Source organism: Crinia signifera, chromosome 6 (assembly GCF_055691185.1).
Source record: "Crinia signifera chromosome 6, ASM5569118v1, whole genome shotgun sequence".
Taxonomy (NCBI): Eukaryota; Metazoa; Chordata; class Amphibia; order Anura; family Myobatrachidae; genus Crinia; species Crinia signifera.
The window spans coordinates 272,012,733-272,031,516 of record NC_139222.1 but is presented as its reverse complement, the minus strand read 5'-3'; the positions used below and the strand labels follow the sequence as shown (position 1 = coordinate 272,031,516).

The 18,784-nt window shown below is 46.9% G+C and overlaps 1 protein-coding gene across 1 annotated transcript in view; it reads right to left on the bottom strand.

Annotated features, from left to right (window-relative positions):
- ARHGAP19 (Rho GTPase activating protein 19) overlaps nucleotides 1-17,246 on the bottom strand; it is a 49,370-nt gene extending 32,124 nt beyond the window's left edge. Inside the window, exons 1-5 of the mRNA XM_083149612.1 lie at nucleotides 17,016-17,246; nucleotides 9,822-10,087; nucleotides 3,519-3,599; nucleotides 2,591-2,800; nucleotides 1,135-1,361 (exon numbers count right to left, since the gene is read on the bottom strand). Of these exons, the coding sequence (XP_083005738.1) occupies nucleotides 1,135-1,361; nucleotides 2,591-2,800; nucleotides 3,519-3,599; nucleotides 9,822-10,087; nucleotides 17,016-17,080 (849 nt within the window). The 5' untranslated portion in view covers nucleotides 17,081-17,246. The remainder of the gene's footprint in view (nucleotides 1-1,134; nucleotides 1,362-2,590; nucleotides 2,801-3,518; nucleotides 3,600-9,821; nucleotides 10,088-17,015) is intronic.
- Nucleotides 17,247-18,784: the final 1,538 nt, after the last annotated feature.

Genomic DNA, 18,784 nt, shown 5'->3' with positions numbered 1-18,784 from the left:
TCCTTTGACTGTACTCCGTTTACTACAACTCTGTTTTCTGTCCTGCAACCACACTCTTATCCATTCAACTATCTTAGAATCCAATCACAAGCTTTAAAGTGTTGCGATGTGCAGAGAGGGAGGGGCCTGTTTTACTAGATTTGCAGGTACATAAATGATATCTTAAAGCAGTGCTGTAAAACTATTATACTTTTGATATCGAGTAACCAGATGGTTCCCTACATTGATGGCACCGCTGAAACTTTTTTCCCCCCTCAAGGTGCTCCGCCCCCAAAACCCTGAAGTCCCACCCCCATGGTCTGATTAGCCTATGGGCCAGACAAAGATTGGATGACCACCGATAGCTAAAACGATCGATGCGTGTCCATCACCTTTTATAAGGTTTAGGATCATTTGGTCTACAGAATGATGGTCGACAGTCATATGGTCAACATGGGAAAAGGTAGACATGTCATTAGTTCGACAAAGTCTAGGTAGAGAATCAAAAGGTCGACATGGGGTTTTTCCACAGTTTTTTTTACCTGAATGTCAACAGTCGACAGTTTAAAGTGCACTGCATCCCCTTGCATCGCTCACTATGCGTCGGGCACACTATTTTATTCTCCCACCACACCCTAGTGGATAGTAGGGCATGAAATACTGCCTGTCGGCTCAAAAAAGTGAAAAACACCATGTCGACCTTGTCCCATGTCGACCTAATGATTGTCGACCATCATGCTGTAGACCAAATGACCGCATCCCGTTTTATAACTACCCATAGCTGGCTGCAGACTGCTCCGATGGCCATTCCTACTACCTATTTCTACTTTGCAGATCTCTGCGGTAGGTTTCAGTATTCGGTTTACACTCGGCCTTGGCAGCTAATGAAGTGGATATATCCTAAGTGCATGCAGCATTTTGTGCTTTACAGTCATTCGCTCCCTCTAGGATGGCACCAGGTTCTAGCTGTACATTATGCAAAGGATCACTTTGCAGCCCAGCTGTAGTAGCAGCTGCCCCAATAACCAACCTGCCGTGAACGCAGCTGGCATTTGGCACGTAGCTGGCATTGATCAGATTTGCAGCTTGCCAGCTGGAAGCGTTCTTCCAACAGAGCCGGCTGCTGCCGGAGCCGGGACCATGCGTGTCACTTACATTCTTAGGCCATAAGATGTGTGGCGCAAACATCAGAGCCAGGTTGTGGGCGGACATCTTGTTGCGGTCCTGTTTTTTGGCCGTCTGGTAGAGGAGATCTAACAGCAGTTTGAGAAGGTTCCGGTTGGGGGATGGGAGGAGCAGGAAGAGGAGCTGCAAGGCCTCAATCTGTCTCTCCTTATCTGGAGCGCCCGTTCGGTTACCCTTGTCGTCAAAGAGCATTAGGTCTGCGAAACAATGCATTAATACAAAAGACAATGAGTGGGATTGCTTGTGTATCGGCATTTATCATCAGCCCCCACAATGCCGTAGGCTTTACTCTAGAAGACCAGGCGGCTGTGGGTGACAAGGTCACAGGAGCTGTTCACTCCGTGACCATACAATACACCTTCATTTCAATAATTATATACTAGCTAGCCATGCCCACGCGCCATTGCCAAGTGAGTATTCCTTTTATTATACGATGCAGCGCGATCGTTGTTACATTTCTCTTTTTTCAGTCACTTGTCTGATATCTACTTCTGTTTTTCTGGTTTACCAAAACTTTCATGCTGTAAATACCTTGCTGTAGATCAGTGGTTCTCAACCTCGGTCCTCAGGACCCCCCACACAGTGCGTGTTTTCCGGGTCTTCACAAACAATCACAGGTGAAATCATTAGCTCCACCTGAGATCTTTTAAAATGTGTCAATGAGTAATGAGTGCACCTGCTGAGTGACCTGGAAAACGCGACCTGTTGGGGGTACTTGATGACCGAGACCCGCTGCTGTAGACAATACCTGTCTTATTACGGTTAGGAGTAGGATTTGATTGGTGGCATTATCGGTACAGGAGGGATCCACGTATAACACGTGAGAGGACCACACTGCTCAAGTCCACGCCCCCACCGACATTGTATGTGGGAGGAGAGCCAGTGTTGTGGGGTGCAGTGCTGCGGACTCTGGTGGGCAGCCGTCTTGCTGCTTCTAGATATCCTTAGGTCTATACCAGGGGTAGCCAACTCCAGTCCTCGAGAGCTACCAACAGTTCGCGGTTTCAAGGTCTCCTCAAAGAATCACAAGTAAAATAATTAGCTCCACCTGTGATCTTTTAAAATGTGTCAGTCAGTAATGAGTGCATCTGTGAGGTGAGCTGGAAAACGTGCACTGTTGTAGCACTCGAGGACTGGAGTTGGCTACCCCTGGTCTATACCATGCATGCTTAAATTGCTCTGTATTAGCCTCTACCACCTCTGATGGGAGACTATTCCACTTATCCACCAGTTTCTGTAAAGTATTTTTTCCTCAGTTTCCCCTTACCCGCCATCCCTCCATTGTCAGTGAATGTCCTCGTGTTCTAATACGTCTCTTCCTTTGAAGAATGTTTCTCTCCAGTACCTTAGTAAAACCCTTGGTATGGTATATGCAAAAGTCTCCATCATGTCCTTTCTGGGTAAGTTATGTGAGGAGACGACTCACCTGCAATCTTTAAATGAGCGTGATAATGCCTGTGTGTCAGGAGGGGCTCAGGCAAGTCACCCAGAAACATTTTGAGTAACGTGGCGATGTCATTGGGGTGAAATTCGCCGGAATCCACGTCTATATCCGTTCCACTATTGAGGCAATCTTTCAGAACCTGCTGCCGATTGCTGTTCCCTGGGATACGGAATAACCCTTCGGTCCGCAGGTCTGTGACAAGATGAAGGGACAATGAAAGCGCAAGCTACAGGGAATTCGCTACCAAGGGACTAAAGTTTGATCAATCCTAATAATTGCGATGTTCTGAACAAAAGTAGGTGGGGACTCAAAGTTAGGCTGCGGGTGTAGTAAAGTTAGGGTTAGGCTGAAGGGAGGGATGGTTAGGCACCTAGAAGCAGGGTGGGGGTTTTAGGTACTGGCGGGGAGGATCAGGGTCAGGCTCCCTGCTTCAGGATGGTGACTGCTCTGATCAAGCTAGACAGCCTCCTATCCCAACCTCTTGGCCTAAGGCAAGCATGTCCAGCCTTGGCCCTCCAGCTGTTGTGAAACTACAAGTCCCATCATGCCTTGCCACAGTTTTTCTATTAGGGAATTCTAAAACTAGTGCAAGGCATGCTGGGATGTGTAGTTTCACAGCAGCTGAAGAGCCACAGTGGGGACATAAGCAGCGCTGTGAGGTGGGCCGTGGGGATGGGGTTGGGCCAATATACGCACAGTGCTGATATATAAACCACTCAAGGATGTTGCATGCGCCATTGTATTATTTAACATTGCGAGAGGGAAGTCTGTCCCATTTACAATGTACAGAACGCAGTGACAACATTGGAGGATAACATACAAGCCACATGAAGTCATAAAAAGAATCACAAATGTAAGGTTGTATTTGGCGAATAAGCCGGGATATATGAAGGAGGTCTGGGATACTTACTTTTGTACAGATACTCGATGAGCTGGTATATCTGTGCAATGCCTTCTTCTGTCAGAGGTGCTCCAAACACAATGACTTTCTCTAGAGGGACGGGGACCACAAAACAGAAGATTACTACCAATGTCTGAATAGAACCATCCGCTGCACAGGAGATCTCTACAGCATGAAAGCAGCACTATATAAAAAGATACACCGTGAGGCAAAGACTAAGGCCCTCATTCTGGGTGACTCGCAAAGCAGCCCTATCCCGCTGCATTGCTAGCCAAGTAACGATGCCCACCATTAGACGCCAAGGGGAAAATTTACTAAGATTGGAATAAGACTTCACATGTGATGTTGCTATTGGCAACCAATCAGATCCTGTCTACTATCTCCTAGAGCAGGGGTGGCCAAACCTGTCCTCAAGATCTACCAACGGTGCATGTTTTCCAGGCAACCTGTGGATCTATAGTAGGAATGAAGGTACTCTTTTCCTAGAACGGCGCCCATGCCACCCCACGATCAACGTCAACCCGAAGCGTGGCGAGTGCAGCGAGCCCGCTAGGGGCGGCGGTACGCGTCCTCCGACCTTTTCATACCCCCACTATCCACGTCGGCGTGGAGTTGAGAATAGAAAGTGTGGCGAGAGCAGCGAGCCCGAAGCGTGGCAAGCCCCGCGAGGGGACGCGGATACCTGTGAAGCCCGCCAGGGGATGCGGATACCTGTGAAGGTATCCGCGTGCGCTCGCCACGCTTCGGTGGCTCGCCACACTTTCTGTTCTCAACTCCACGCCAACGTGGATAGTGGGGGTATGAAAAGGTCGGAGGACGCGTACCGCTGCGCTTCGGGTTGACGTTGATCGTGGGGTGGTGTTAACAATTGGGGGGGCCATTTAACATTGTTCCCTATGTAAAATCGGGTCAATTGGGCCATTTAACATTGTTCCCTATGTAAAATCGCGGTAATCGCGTCGGTCGCATCACATGCGATTTTTGGTCCGCATGCGATGCGACTGACGCGATTTTTTACCTTGCGATGCCTAAGATCAAAATCGTGGGCGCCGTTCTAGGTAAAGAGTACCGGAATGAATGCAGCTGTGCACCAGCTAGGTGATCTGGAAAACGTGGACCATTGATAGATCTCGAGGACCGGTTTGGCCACGCCTGTACTAGAGGGTGCTAAATAAATAAATTTGTTTCTGATTGGTTGCCCATAGCAACATCACATGTGATGTCTTATTCCCATCTTAGTAAATTTCCCCCCAAATGTCCCCACAGGCCTGCAAATGGATGTTTTGCATAAACATCCATTTGCAGGTTTGTTTGCGGGCCCGAAACCATTCGATCGTTTGATTTTTTGAAGCGCTTGCCAATCTAAGCCCCTCTTGTGCCTTAACTTAGCGGAGCCTTGGTCGGTGAACAGGGCCGGCAGCTGAAATCTGGTGAAGTCAGCTGCCCGCCCACAGAAGGGAGGTAGCCATCCCCTTTTGCATGGAGACGCCCAGCAGTTTCTTGGGTATGCCCGGGAAACGCAGCGCATTGCCATGTGAATGCCCCTCCCCCCCCACCCTGAGAGTGCCTGCAGTGAAGACCTGCACATGAAAGATTATGCGCAGGCCGTCACCATCGGTCCCCGTTGCAAAACAATCAGAATGTAGGCCTAAGGGCTGTTCGATGCCTTGGATCTCAATAGCCGGTAAGCCCACATCCATCCCAATTATTCACATCACCCATCACTAGCTGCGAAGGATGTACAAAGCCAGTTTCCAATCAAACACTCCATATCGTCTGCTGTACTATTCACTGGGAAATCCCCACTGCCAATTTCTTGTGGTGTACATACAAATTACCAATGCAATTAAAATATTGGGGTTATCATACATACGCAAATGTTAGCCCCATTTTTTTTAATTCGATTTCAGAATAACGTGTTTTTTTTTTTATCAGATTAAACCCCGACAGGTTAGACCAGAAGTACCATGTGTATGCAGCTTATATTCCCCCCACCACATATACTCCTGTTTTCCACATTGGTAAATAGATGAAAAATAACCTGTTTATCCCAAAGTTTTAATTTGAAAAATTAAGAATACAATTTACAATTATTAGTTTCATGAGCCAAATAAGATAAAGATGTCAGACACCTAATGCGGCTGTAAGCAGCAGGAGGGAATCTGAAGACAGTCCTATAGTTTCATGTCAGAGATGCATTACATGCCAACATCTTGCCCAGTTTCCAGGTCATTTACTGTTCATGCTAGGCTAGTTTAGTAGGACATAACGGGATTTATTACCTGTTCACTGAATCTAGTTTGTATGTTACTGGGACTAGCTGCTGCACTGTAACGGAAGACTGATTCCCTTTGGTGTTGTAAGATAAAGACGCTGGTTTTAATGCTGCGCTCTGTCACTGAAATTCTACACGTATTTTGCAAATATATTGTTTTTATTGTAAAGAAATGGATATAAATATTGTTCATGAAAGTCGATTAATATATCAATTTCTTTACAATAAAAACCAATATATTTGCATAATACGTGGAGAATTTCAGTGACAAACCAGTGTCTTTAGTTTAGTAGGGCATTGTGCCCTGCACGATTTTTTAAAAGGTCACAATGCCTAGTCCTTTACCAGCCCCCTGCCTTTTCTCTTTAGCAGCTGGCGCCGCCATGTGTACAGATATCATGGGGATAAGGGAATTGCTGGTTTTGGCCTTGCAATCAGGTCCCTTCCTTGCCTGGAATGGTCTGTGTCTCTCTGAATACTGCCATCTGTTGGCAGACAGTGAAACTACATCTGAGGGGTATCCAATGCCTGTGATGGTGATCTATGACGGCGAACAGTGCCGATAGCACGCCATAAAAGTATTCAACTGCCTCCCCTTCATTCGCCGTTTCCTTTTGGCAAGGTGGAAAGGTGACGTGTGGCCATTAAAAAAAGGTGGGGCTCGCCGCAAAATGAAGACCAATCAGATTATGGCCGATCATTGAATACAGCGAGGGGGTTTGACACCGAGGATGGCTTTTCCCCTTGCCGAAAATAAGCCATTGCCACAGAAAAAAAAACCCTCGCCGTGGCATTGAACACCACCCTTTGTCTATCTCAGAGGCAAGTGAAACTACATCTTTCTATCTCACACATACAGAAACACAGTGGCAATCACAAGTTAGCAGCACTCACCATGCTGTGGGAATGTATTCATGTCCCTGCATTTCATGTAAACAATTCTTGGAATTTATATGCAGCAATATTTTCTCTGTAACCTGCTGCGTACACCTACACCGAGCATCATAACTAAATAATGAATCACAAAAAACAAACCGCTTGCAAACAATACAGTCGTGTGAACTTGCCTATATACTGTAGCTCAGATTCACATTCTACATTTTAAAATGGGACTTCAATTACACTCCCCCTTTCCTGCTTTACCTACCAAACCTATCCACTTCTGACAATCTTTATAAACCTACTTCGATAAATCCCTTTTATTGCTGAAGTGCAAGTAGAAAAGACGGAGATATGAGATATAACAGATTACAGCCAACACAACATTCCTAGGCCAAGAAAGTATGCTAATGAGGAAGAGCGTCCAAAAATACTTATCGAATTAAGCCTGTGGTTGCTTCTGTAAATTTACCGCCAATGCTTTCCAAAAATAGTGGCCACAAGGGGCTCCCAAAGAGATACATCCCTGTAGTTTATTTGAAAGTAGCTGAAGTCTCTTTCTTCAAATATTTTGTGAAGTAGTTCCATTTATATATATGCTGAGCGCTATTGTATTCGGAACCGGTTCTATGTACAATTCGCAAACTTACTAGCTTTCGAGGCATTTGCTTTGAGCGGGCTTCGTAAAGTTACACGGTCCTAACTACTATACTCTCGCCCGCATTCTATATCTCCTGCAAAATTAAATAAATGGATACAAGTTATTCTGCAAACCGGTTCCGTTTGATAGGTCGCCACGGGTGCCAGTAGGTGGAGGCATGAAAAGGTAGACATGAGTTCTTCTTCCGTTGACTTTTTCAGGCTTCACAATTAACGTGGACTACAATTTATAATGGCAGAGTGTGCCGTGCGCAGGGAGGCACCATGCAAGGGTTTGTGCTACATTAACAGGAGGTCCATGGCAACATTAACAAAACCGTGAAAACAGCATGTCGACTTCACACCGACCATTTTCAGGTCAAGCTTTTGGACAGTCACTCTTGCGCATGTCAATTTTCACATGTCGACTGTGCCTTTTAGCCATTCATGGGCGACCGATTGACAGTCCACCCTTTGACTCCTCACAACAATGCAGTCTAAAACAAACATAATGATGTCCGGTAGTGCTCCCGGAAGGCTGTTTTAGTGGGGCGCTGCGCCCTGCCTGGTTTTTAAAAAGGGCAAAATACGCCCCTGCCTCTCTGGCAGCGCCCCGCAAAAACAGCCTGCCTTCCTCCCTGCAGGCGAGACCGGGGAAGCCCGGCACTTCAAATCCTTCGGGGCGGCCAGTTCCGCCCATTTTCTTGATGGCGCCGGCAGGGCCCGCCCCTTTTCTTGACTGCGCCAGCCGGGCCCCCCCCCCCTCGTGTGATGTTGACGGCCCGGAATCTCCCAAAATAGTGACGTCGGTGGGCCTGGTTCGCCCCCTTCACGCTGCCCCCTGCCTGCCGAAGTTCCTAGAAGGAACACTATCCGGTATCAGTGTTCTCGAACAGGCAGGAGTCCTTGCCAACCAGTGAGCTGTAGAACTAGATGCATGCAGTTTTCCTTTGTGTACAGTAATATACCTACACTTATGTTCACTCAGCCACATGTGGGGGGGGGGGGGGGGGGGGGGGGTGAAGGCTGGAAACTGCACCTAGCAGCAGTGACTAAGTCATACAGAATGGAGAGAACACACAAATCACAATCAAGGTCACCCTCTTAGGCATTTCTCATCCATTACTGCATACTTGCGGAGTTGATGGGAGACCTCTACATCGGCACATTTTTGTGTCTTACTACTTATTAACACTTTCTTATACAGCGCAGCAAGTTCCGTTGCACTTTAAAATTGGAAATAGGGATAAAATAAAACTGGGTAGTTCCAGACAGTCAAAATGGTAGGAGTGCCCTGCTTGCAAGCAATCTATAGGGAAACAGGCATTGATATTTAAGGATAGGAGTTATCTATTGCATAGTGGTCTGCCAGATTGCAAAAGGTTCTTGGTGGGCTGAAGGATTTGGTGACCGAGCAATGCTGGCCTGGGGTCAGGAGGATGGAAATGTGAGAGAAAAATAAGTGAGCATGTTTGTGCCGTACCAAAGGTTATGTGGGCAGTTCTGGAATGAGATACGCTGCCTGAAGAGGTGAGTTTTCAGGGAACGCTTGAAAGTTTGGCGACTGGAGGAGATTCCACAGATGGTGCAGAAAGTCTTGCAATTGTGAATGGGAGCTGGTAATGAGCGTGGATGAGAGACGCAGATCTTGTGAGGAGCGAAAAGGTCAGGTTGGAAGATATTTTGAGATGTATGTTGGTGTAGTTTGGTTTATGGCCTTGTGAGTAAGTTGTATTTTGTATTGAGTACGACAGAATACAGGTAGTCAATAGAGGAACTAAGCAGTTTTTGAGATGAAGGTCTAGTGAGATGCAGCTGCATTTATGATGGATTGTAGTGGTGAGAGTCTGTACAGAGGTGGTGGTGGTGGTGTGTGTGGACACCAATAAGGAGACTATTGCAACAATCAACACGGAAAAGAATGAGAACATGGATTAGAGTAAAGCAGTGTCCGGTGTAAGGTAAGGGCATATTTTGGATAGGTTTTTAGATGTATGTAACATGATTTAGAGAAAGATTGAATGTAAAAAAAAAAAAAAAAAAAAAAAAAAAACAGTTCGGAGGCAAATTTCTCCCGCATGAAAAAACTATCACCAGAAATTAGTTTCAGAGCTGCATGTTGACCCTGTGAGGCAACCTGTACATCTTATACAAGAGAACGCCTGTTTGTCTGATTACAATACACTCTGCAACCATAGAACCGATTGCAATGAGGTATTCCCCACTGTGTAAGTAATTTTCCTAGGCAGGTTTTAGGCTAAGGCAGGTATTCAATGACAAATATCGCATTGTGCAGCAAATCCTGTTTAGGATTCGCGGCACATTCGCAGGGTTCTGAAGGGCTGGAGCATTCACTGCCAGCCCTACCTCTCCCCTTGTTAAACGCCTCAGGGGCTCGCTGCGATTTTTAACCCTTACAGCGAATACCCCCTACAAAGCCTTTACTGTTCCCTTGCAGTTAATCAATTGGCAGCGAAACATTAATCAGAAGGGATTATGAAGACAGATGCCGTACTAACCTTTACGCTTAAGGAAGTTGAGCGACTTGAAGAAGGAAGCGGTTGTTCCATTCTGTCCCGGAAGCTTGGGATCCACTTCCCCCATCAGCTCAGCAAACTCCGTTCCCGGCAGATCTATTAACCGTGTGATATTACTGACCACGAGCTCGGTAAACACTTCCGGATTCTCATGACGGAGCTTTTCCACGAAAAAGTCTGGGTTGTAGATGACCGGTTGACTCCGCAAGGACGCATCATTGCAGATGACAATGCTGCACAGCGCTTCACTGCAAAGACAAACAAGATGGGAGTGTGAACTGCAGGTTTCATACAGGTTTGTTGGACGCTGGTCTACCTGCATCGGTCGGAGGTCAGGAGCCACACCGCTTCCCTGTGCCGATACAGAACTCCATGGTTACCTGTTGACCTTACTCCTCCTCACACCATATAGCACCCCAATTGTCTACGCTAGGGATAATACAAGGAGCATGAAGGAGTACAATAAGGAGAGCCTTGACAAGCCCATCACGACTATTAAGTGCAGGTTTTAATAGAAGGGAGTCAATCATATTTTATAGTTTCTACAAATTAACCTTCCATCAATACGGTCTCAGACAGGATCTAATTAAGTCCAGTGCTTAAATATTACTCTGTACAGTTATTTCTGTTTACCTACCTACCCCCCCCCATGGCTGCAAATGGATGTTTTCACAAAATATCGCAGCTTATGGCGCGATACCCACATCAAGGGGAATGGATTTTGCAGAAATTCCCCACGGGTGAAAAAAATAAAAAAAAAACCAGTAGGCATTCAAGCAGTAAAAAAAAAAAAAAAAAAAAAGTTTCCCTGAAAATATACTGTGACAGAAAAAGGAATATTACAGTCAATATCAGATCCTCTGCGAACAAATGAAACCCATCCAGCTGTAATATCTGTATGCAGCCAGAACACGCTGCAGATTCTGCTCCGCTGCTCACCTGCAGCCACTACAGATACCAAGCATAATATTAGATGTCAGATGAAAGGGCCTTTGTTGCCATTTCCAGGAACACATCCACCTGTTTCACAAGCAGAGATAAGAGGCACAGAACATTGTGTCTCGTGACATCTGCGTCTCTAATGAGCAGAAGTGGGGTCCTACCAATGTTCCCCTGGAGCAGACATATGTATCCTATGCAGTATGAGGCTGGGTGTCACCTCCACGGTCATCAACAACAGCCATCAAAGAACAAGTCGGCCTTTTAAAACCGTGGCTCCGTCTATTGTAATGTGCACAAACAATCCACAAGACCCAAATACGCTACAACCCAAAGCGGTTCCCCGATACACGTCCTAAGCCGCTTCGACCCACAAAATGCTTTAGAATTAAATAGCAGCGCCATGTAAACAGAAGAGACTTACAAGAGTGCGGACAGCTTCTGGAGAGGCATTAATTAGGCAGGACATGCGTGTGAATGAAGCCGTGTGCTGTGAACATGGAAAGGCTATGCGGCCCATGCACATTCCTGGCATACCGCTATACATAATGGGGCATTGTGCGCCCACAAAGACCAGGCTAGGACAGACATCTTACTATACTAGGTCTCAGCAAACTTAAGAGAAACCATGAAATAAAAACACTTTGAGAAATTAAAATTCACAACAGTTTAAATGAAATGAATGGGTTTTTGGAATCTGTAATAGGTCTGATGGGAGCCATTCGGTTTTGGGGCAGGCAGATATCTGATAAGGTACATTTGGGTACAACTAGTAATAGCAGAACAATTGAATATTATGGTTATTTAGGCTTCCTGTAACCTGTCTGCTTGGATTCTTACTGAAAACACCCAGTTTTAATGTAAATTTAATTCAGGCGATATCCAGTAACCGGCGATTGCGGGTAATTGGCTAGATGCATAGCCCCCACATAGCCTCGATAAGCTGGCACGTTCTGCAACTTATCATGGGGGATTTCATTTATTGCCGTGAAATCTAACTGGGAAACATACCAAAAAAAAAAAAAAATTCCACTCCTAATGTTCTATGTAGTGTTCCCGCTAGGATGTTTTAGCGGGGCGCTGCGCCCTGCCTGATTTTTAAAGGGCAAAATGCGCCCTGCCCCTCCAGCAGCACCCCCCCTAAAAGAACCTGCTGGTGTGCCCGGGGAAGCCCAGTGCCACCGTAGATTGCGATGCCTGGAGCTTCCCAAGCAGCTCAGGGACTTCTGTGGGGTCAGGCCTGCCCCCTTTAGTGACGCCGGCTTTAGTGACATTGCGGACCGGGCACGCCCCCTTAAGTGACGCCAGCAGCCCAGGACCGCCCCTCACAACGATGACGTCAGCGGGCCCGGTCCGCCCCCATTATGCTGCCCCCAAGCAGCAGCGCCCTGCCGTACTTAGTTCCTAGGAGGAACACTATGGGTGATAATTGGATACCCCCTTCAACTAACTTTTGCTTCAAGTGTATTGCTAGATACATCCGACCATTAATGTTAACTGTATCAAGTGGTGAGTGATAAACAACCAGCTCCTAACTGCCATGTTACAGGCTGTGTTTGAAAAATGAGCCAATTGGCTGGATGTTTATCACTCTCCACTGTATCACTTTTTGAAGCTTAATACATATGGCCCTAAGTAGTGTTCCCCCTAGGAATTTTTTGGGGCAGGGCGCCGCTGTATGGGATGGGGGCGGACCGGGCCCGCCGATGTCATCGTTGTAGGCGGTCCCGGGCCGCCGCCGTCATTGTAGGCGGTCCTGGGCCGCCGACGTCACCAGAGGAGGCGGGCCCGGGCCGCCGCGTCACCAGAGGAGGCGGGCCCGGGCTTCCTCCTTCTGGCCCCGCCGAAGTCCGTGAGCTGCCGGGGAAGCCTAGCACCGCCGAGATTGCGGTGCCTGGAGCTTCCCCGGGCACAACATTAGTCAGGCAGCAGGCTCTTTTAGCGGGGCTCTGCTGGAGGGGAAGGGCGCATTTTGCCCTTTAGAAATCGGGCAGGGCGCAGCGCCCCGCTAAAACAACCTAGCGGGAACACTACCTAAGTATTGTTACAGGGAGTATGGATCGTTTGGTCGACCATAACTAGGTCAACAGTCATTAGGTCGACATACAGCTAGTTCCACAGGGGTCTAGGTCGACATGGGTGAAGGTCGACAATGGACTAGATAGACAGGGTGTATCAGGACCCTTGCAGGGGTGCCTTAGGTTAGTGGTCCAAGACCAATTCAGATTAAGGGGGAGATTCTGTAAACTAAAAATGCGGTGAAAAAAAATGCCGCCCCGCATTATTGTGTTAAAGTCAGCATTAAATTTCCCTTCATTTGATATATGAATCATTGCACTGCATGAAGTGTAACGGTTTTTATATGCATTCAAAGTTTAAAAACATTCAAATTTCAAAGTGTCCACAATTTTGGCCACCAGTGTATATTTTATTAGACTGCTGAGGGGTGCGTAATACTCTTCATAAATTAACGGTATCCGAAACAGGCAAATTACAGTCACTGTGGAGGAGATCATCATATGCACTAATTAAATGGCTAAATAATTATGCAGGTTATTTGAGTTCTCCAGCTCAATGGCTTTATAATGTATTCATTACAATATTCAATTATCTCCAGCGACAATGCTGCAATAAAATATGCGAGAACCTATTCCTTTCATGCAAAAACCATGAAATACACCTCTAGCCCATTTCATATGAAAGGATGAAAATCAGCGATACCATGGCAACAGGTTAGAGATGCTTGAACTGGGTAGAAGGTGATGCATGAAACACCACCTGTTCTCATGTACGCTAAAAAAAGAAACACACAAAAAAATCCACACACACACACACATGAAAACCGCGTGTCAACCTTTTGACTTGACCTTCATACTGTCGCCTACTCGCTGTCAACCAATGGTGGACGATCTAGTGATTGTAGACCCAGGGACCAGATACCATATTGAAAAGAAAATCAATAGTCCACTAGGACCATGGGGGTTGGGATCATTTGGTCTACAGCAAGTTGGCTGACAATCATCGGGTGGACACCATTAGGTCGACATGGGACAAGGTGGACATGGACACAGTTTGAAGTGTGCGGCATCGCTCGGCCTGCTTCAGGCACTACTGTATTCTCCCACCACGCCCTAGTGGATGGTAGGGCATGGAATACCGCCTGTCGGCACAAACACAGTTACAGACCCCATATCGACCTAAAGCTTGAGGCGACCTAGACCCGCATCAACCATCATGCTGTAGACCAAATGACCGTAACCCGACTATGGGGATGGAATATCAGATGGCATTACAAGAAGGGCAATGCTTCCTGTTCCTCCTCAGCCCCAGCGACCCAGGTACCAGTCTATACAGTGAGAGTGGCCTGCAGTAACATGGCACATCCACAGGGAAGTTACATACCCATCTGCATAAATAGTATAACAAGTAACTGCTGCTGCAATACAATGAGTCATGAGACTGAAGCCTGAATGCAACTTTATAGATAGCGGATAGGACTCCTGTGCTGGCAAACCTCCCATTCCAAAGCACAGACTGTCGGCAGCAAATCAAAGCATGTGAACAGTAACACCTAACAAGTACCTGTCAGACCCTCCAGGGCTGGCATGACAACTCCTGTCATACTACTACACATGAATACCTCCTGGAATTCCATGCATTCCACACAATATAGTAAAATCATAGCAGATCATTGTTAAATAACAGGTTTTTCCCCCAGGTAATTCACTGGCGGTACCAGAGCTATTGTAAAATAACAAAGGCGTTTGCAGGTCAAAAATAATAAAATAAAGTCGCACTGACAGCATAAAACAATTACAGTACACTAGGAGCAGGCCAAATCTGGTCACCAATACGCACTGATGGCGGAATAGAACAAAGCACAATGACGGAACACAAGTATGAGCATCACTCCCACAAGCCTTGGTTAAATCTGCAAGCTGGTCTATATAAATCCCGGTGCACACAGGGAGACGGAGGTGCTGAGCGTTGTGCTTAAGCAAGATCACTCTGTACACCCGCCATGTGTGCTGAACGAACTGTGCTCAGCGGGTTTTGACTATGCTTATAGGCAAAATGCCACGGTCTTAGGGACTGTGCATCACCATCGCTGGGGGCCATACACACGGAGCGATATGTGTGCTCCATTTCTAAGCAATTTAGACAGATCGCTATGAAATAGGGCTGAGATCGCCCAGTGTATATGCTCCTAACACGGTAGAGAATAGATACAATAGAGAGGAGATAGGTGCACATCAATATTACATATATATTAAATATACAGCCATATGAGGGATAGAAGATAACTGGATATATAGATATCAGATAAAGGATGAGTAGAGATATAAAAGATGGCTGACTATATAGATGAGAGGGATGAGGTAACTAAAGGTAATTGGATATTTACTGTATATGAGATGCTAACAGGATATATAAATGAGACCCAGGGACAGGAGAGGGATGAGCCAACAGGATATATAGATACCATACCCAGGGACAGGAGAGGGATGAGCCAACAGGATATATAGATACTATACCCGGGGACAGGAGAGGGATGAGCTAACAGGATATATAGATACTATACCCAGGGACAGGAGAGGGATGAGCCGACAGGATATATAGATAGGAGACCCGGGGACAGGAGAGGGATGAGCCAACAGGATATATAGATATCATACCCGGGGACAGGAGAGGGATGAGCTAACAGGATGTATAGATACCATACCCAGGGACAGGAGAGGGATGAGCTAACAGGATGTATAGATACCATACCCGGGGACAGGAGAAGGATGAGCTAACGGGATGTATAGATACCATACCCGGGGACAGGAGAGGGATGAGCTAACGGGATATATAGATACCATACCCGGGGACAGGAGAGGGATGAGCTAACGGGATATATAGATACCATACCCAGGGACAGGAGAGGGATGAGCTAACGGGATATATAGATACCATACCCAGGGACAGGAGAGGGATGAGATAACGGGATATATAGATACTATACCCCGGGGACAGGAGAGGGATGAGATAACAGGATATATAGATACTATACCCCGGGGACAGGAGAGGGATGAGATAACAGGATATATAGATACTACACCCGGGGACAGGAGAGGGATGAGCTAACAGGATACTACACCTGGGGACAGGAGAGGGATGAGCTAACAGGATGTATAGATACTATACCCAGGGACAGGAGAGGGATGAGCTAACGGGATATATAGATACCATACCCAGGGACAGGAGAGGGATGAGCTAACGGGATATATAGATACCATACCCAGGGACAGGAGAGGGATGAGATAACGGGATATATAGATACTATACCCCGGGGACAGGAGAGGGATGAGATAACAGGATATATAGATACTATACCCGGGGACAGGAGAGGGATGAGATAACAGGATATATAGATACTATACCCCGGGGACAGGAGAGGGATGAGATAACAGGATATATAGATACTACACCCGGGGACAGGAGAGGGATGAGCTAACAGGATACTACACCTGGGGACAGGAGAGGGATGAGCTAACAGGATGTATAGATACTATACCCAGGGACAGGAGAGGGATGAGCTAACAGGATGTATGGATACTATACCCGGGGACAGGAGAGGGATGAGCTAACAGGATGTATAGATACGACACCCGGGGACAGGAGAGGGATGAGCTAACAGGATATACAGATCCGACACCCGGGGACAGGAGAGGGATGAGCTAACAGGATATACAGATAGGAGACCCAGGGACAGGAGAGGGATGAGCTAACAGGATATATAGATACTATACCCGGGGACAGGAGAGGGATGAGCTAACAGGATATATAGATACTATACCCGGGGACAGGAGAGGGATGAGCTAACAGGATATACAGATAGGAGACCCAGGGAAAGGAGAGGGATGAGCTAACAGGATATACAGATAGGAGACCCAGGGAAAGGAGAGGGATGAGCTAACAGGCTGTATAGATACTATACCCGGGGACAGGAGAGGGATAGATACACACACACACACACACACACACACACACACACACACACACACACACACACACACTTATATGTACAGGACAGTAAAGTATCTCCGGGAGACACAAGGAGCAGTATTCGTGAGCTCAGTGCTTATTGGAGCAAGCTGTCATGGCACTACAAGTCCCAGAGCATGCCGTCAGTTATAGCCCCACACACACGGAGCTCGGGGCTGCCAGCCTCCATCCGCTGACACTTCAACTCACCGCCCAAGCCCCATCTCTCTCCCCGCCGCATCGTCCGCGGCGGCTGCTGCTGTTGCCGACGCCATGTTGTGTTCAAAATAATCCCCCGCTGCAGCATCGCCCGTGCCCCTCCAACGCCCATTGGCCGCAGTGATCCCACCCCGCTACAATGATTGGTGGATTTGAATATTCCTGGCAGAGGGTGGGCGGTGTTATCGAGCCCCGGCCCGTAGCTGTTTCCAACAGACTCGCCTCGTGCTCTCGCGGGAACTTGAGTAAGTCAGGAGACGAGTTGCATCATGGGAGATGTAGTTCTTTTCATTAACACAGTGAGTCTATCAAATGGGTATCCGGACTCATGATAGAAATAATAGGGTCCTCAAACTGCGGCCCTCCAGATGTTGTGAAACTACAAATCCCAGCATGCCTTGCCACAGTTTTGCTAGAAGGGAGTGTTAAAACTGTGGCAAGGCATGCTGGGATTTGTAGTTTCACAACATCTAGAGGGCCGCAGTTGGAGGACCCATTCACTCGGGCTGTAGCGCGTACCTTCGAAATAGCACGCTTCGCTCGTAATTTTTTACTGTTCTCGTGTCCACTCATGTCGACCTTTGCATGTGTCAACCTTTTTAATGTAGACATTTTCATGTGTTGACCTTTTTTCAATGTCGATCTTTTGTATGCCAACCTATTGACTGCCACCCTAGACGCTATAAACCTATCAGATGTATACCAATCTAATCTCTGAAGTTTAATGTCTGGAACTGTAAAGGTGGCCATACATCAGAAAGATATTGTACCCAATCATACAATCTCAACTGATTGTAAGATGGATTGTATGCAGATTGTGTGCACATCTTATGTACATAATCATACAATCAATCAGCAGATGGATTGTATGACTGATTGTAAGATGGATTGTATGTAGATTGTGTGCACATCTTGTGTACACAACCATGCAGTAGATGGATTGTATGATTGATTGTATGATCGATTGTGTGTAGATTGTGTGTCCAAAAACCACCAAGGACTGCCGGGGAACTCAAGGGAAATTGTACACAATCATGAGCGCAATCGATCTTAAGATCGATCTTTCTGATGTATGGCCAGCTTAAGTGTTAAGCAGCGATAGAACCAAGAACTACTGATTGAAATTATAATACAAGACATTGCAGCTCCTACTGTCCAGAACTGGACGGATCTGCTAATCATGGGCCTTATTCTAGTTCACTCTTTCTGACAAAGGGGGAGATTCTCTAAGCTAAAAATGCGGTAAAAAACCCGTTATCGGGGTTTTTACCGCATTTTCCCACCGCCGCCCCGCAACGACCCCCCACCACCCCGCACGGACCCCCGACACTCTGCATCGCCCCCTCACCTGTGTCCGGGCAGCACAGAGCTGTGCTGCCTGGACCTGTGACCTCCTCCCTGCACTGATCCTCTTCCGGGTGCAGGGAGGAGGAGAGCCCGGCGCAGCAGCAGCAGCAGCGCCGGGTGTGTGTCTCACCACAAAGGACAGCTCTTAACGCAAGAGCTGTCCTTTGCTATAATTATCGCATATGTTAGAACATATGCGATAATTATAATTCTTAGATGGACAAAACCATGTGCACTGCAGGGGGGCAGATGTAAAATGTGCAGAGAGAATTACATTTGGGTGAGTTATTTGGTTTCTGTGCAGGGTAAATACTGACTGCTTTATTTTTACACTGCAATATAGATCTCACTTTGAAGTAAAACCCCACCCAAATCTAAATCTCTCTGCACATGTTACATCTGCCCCACCTGCA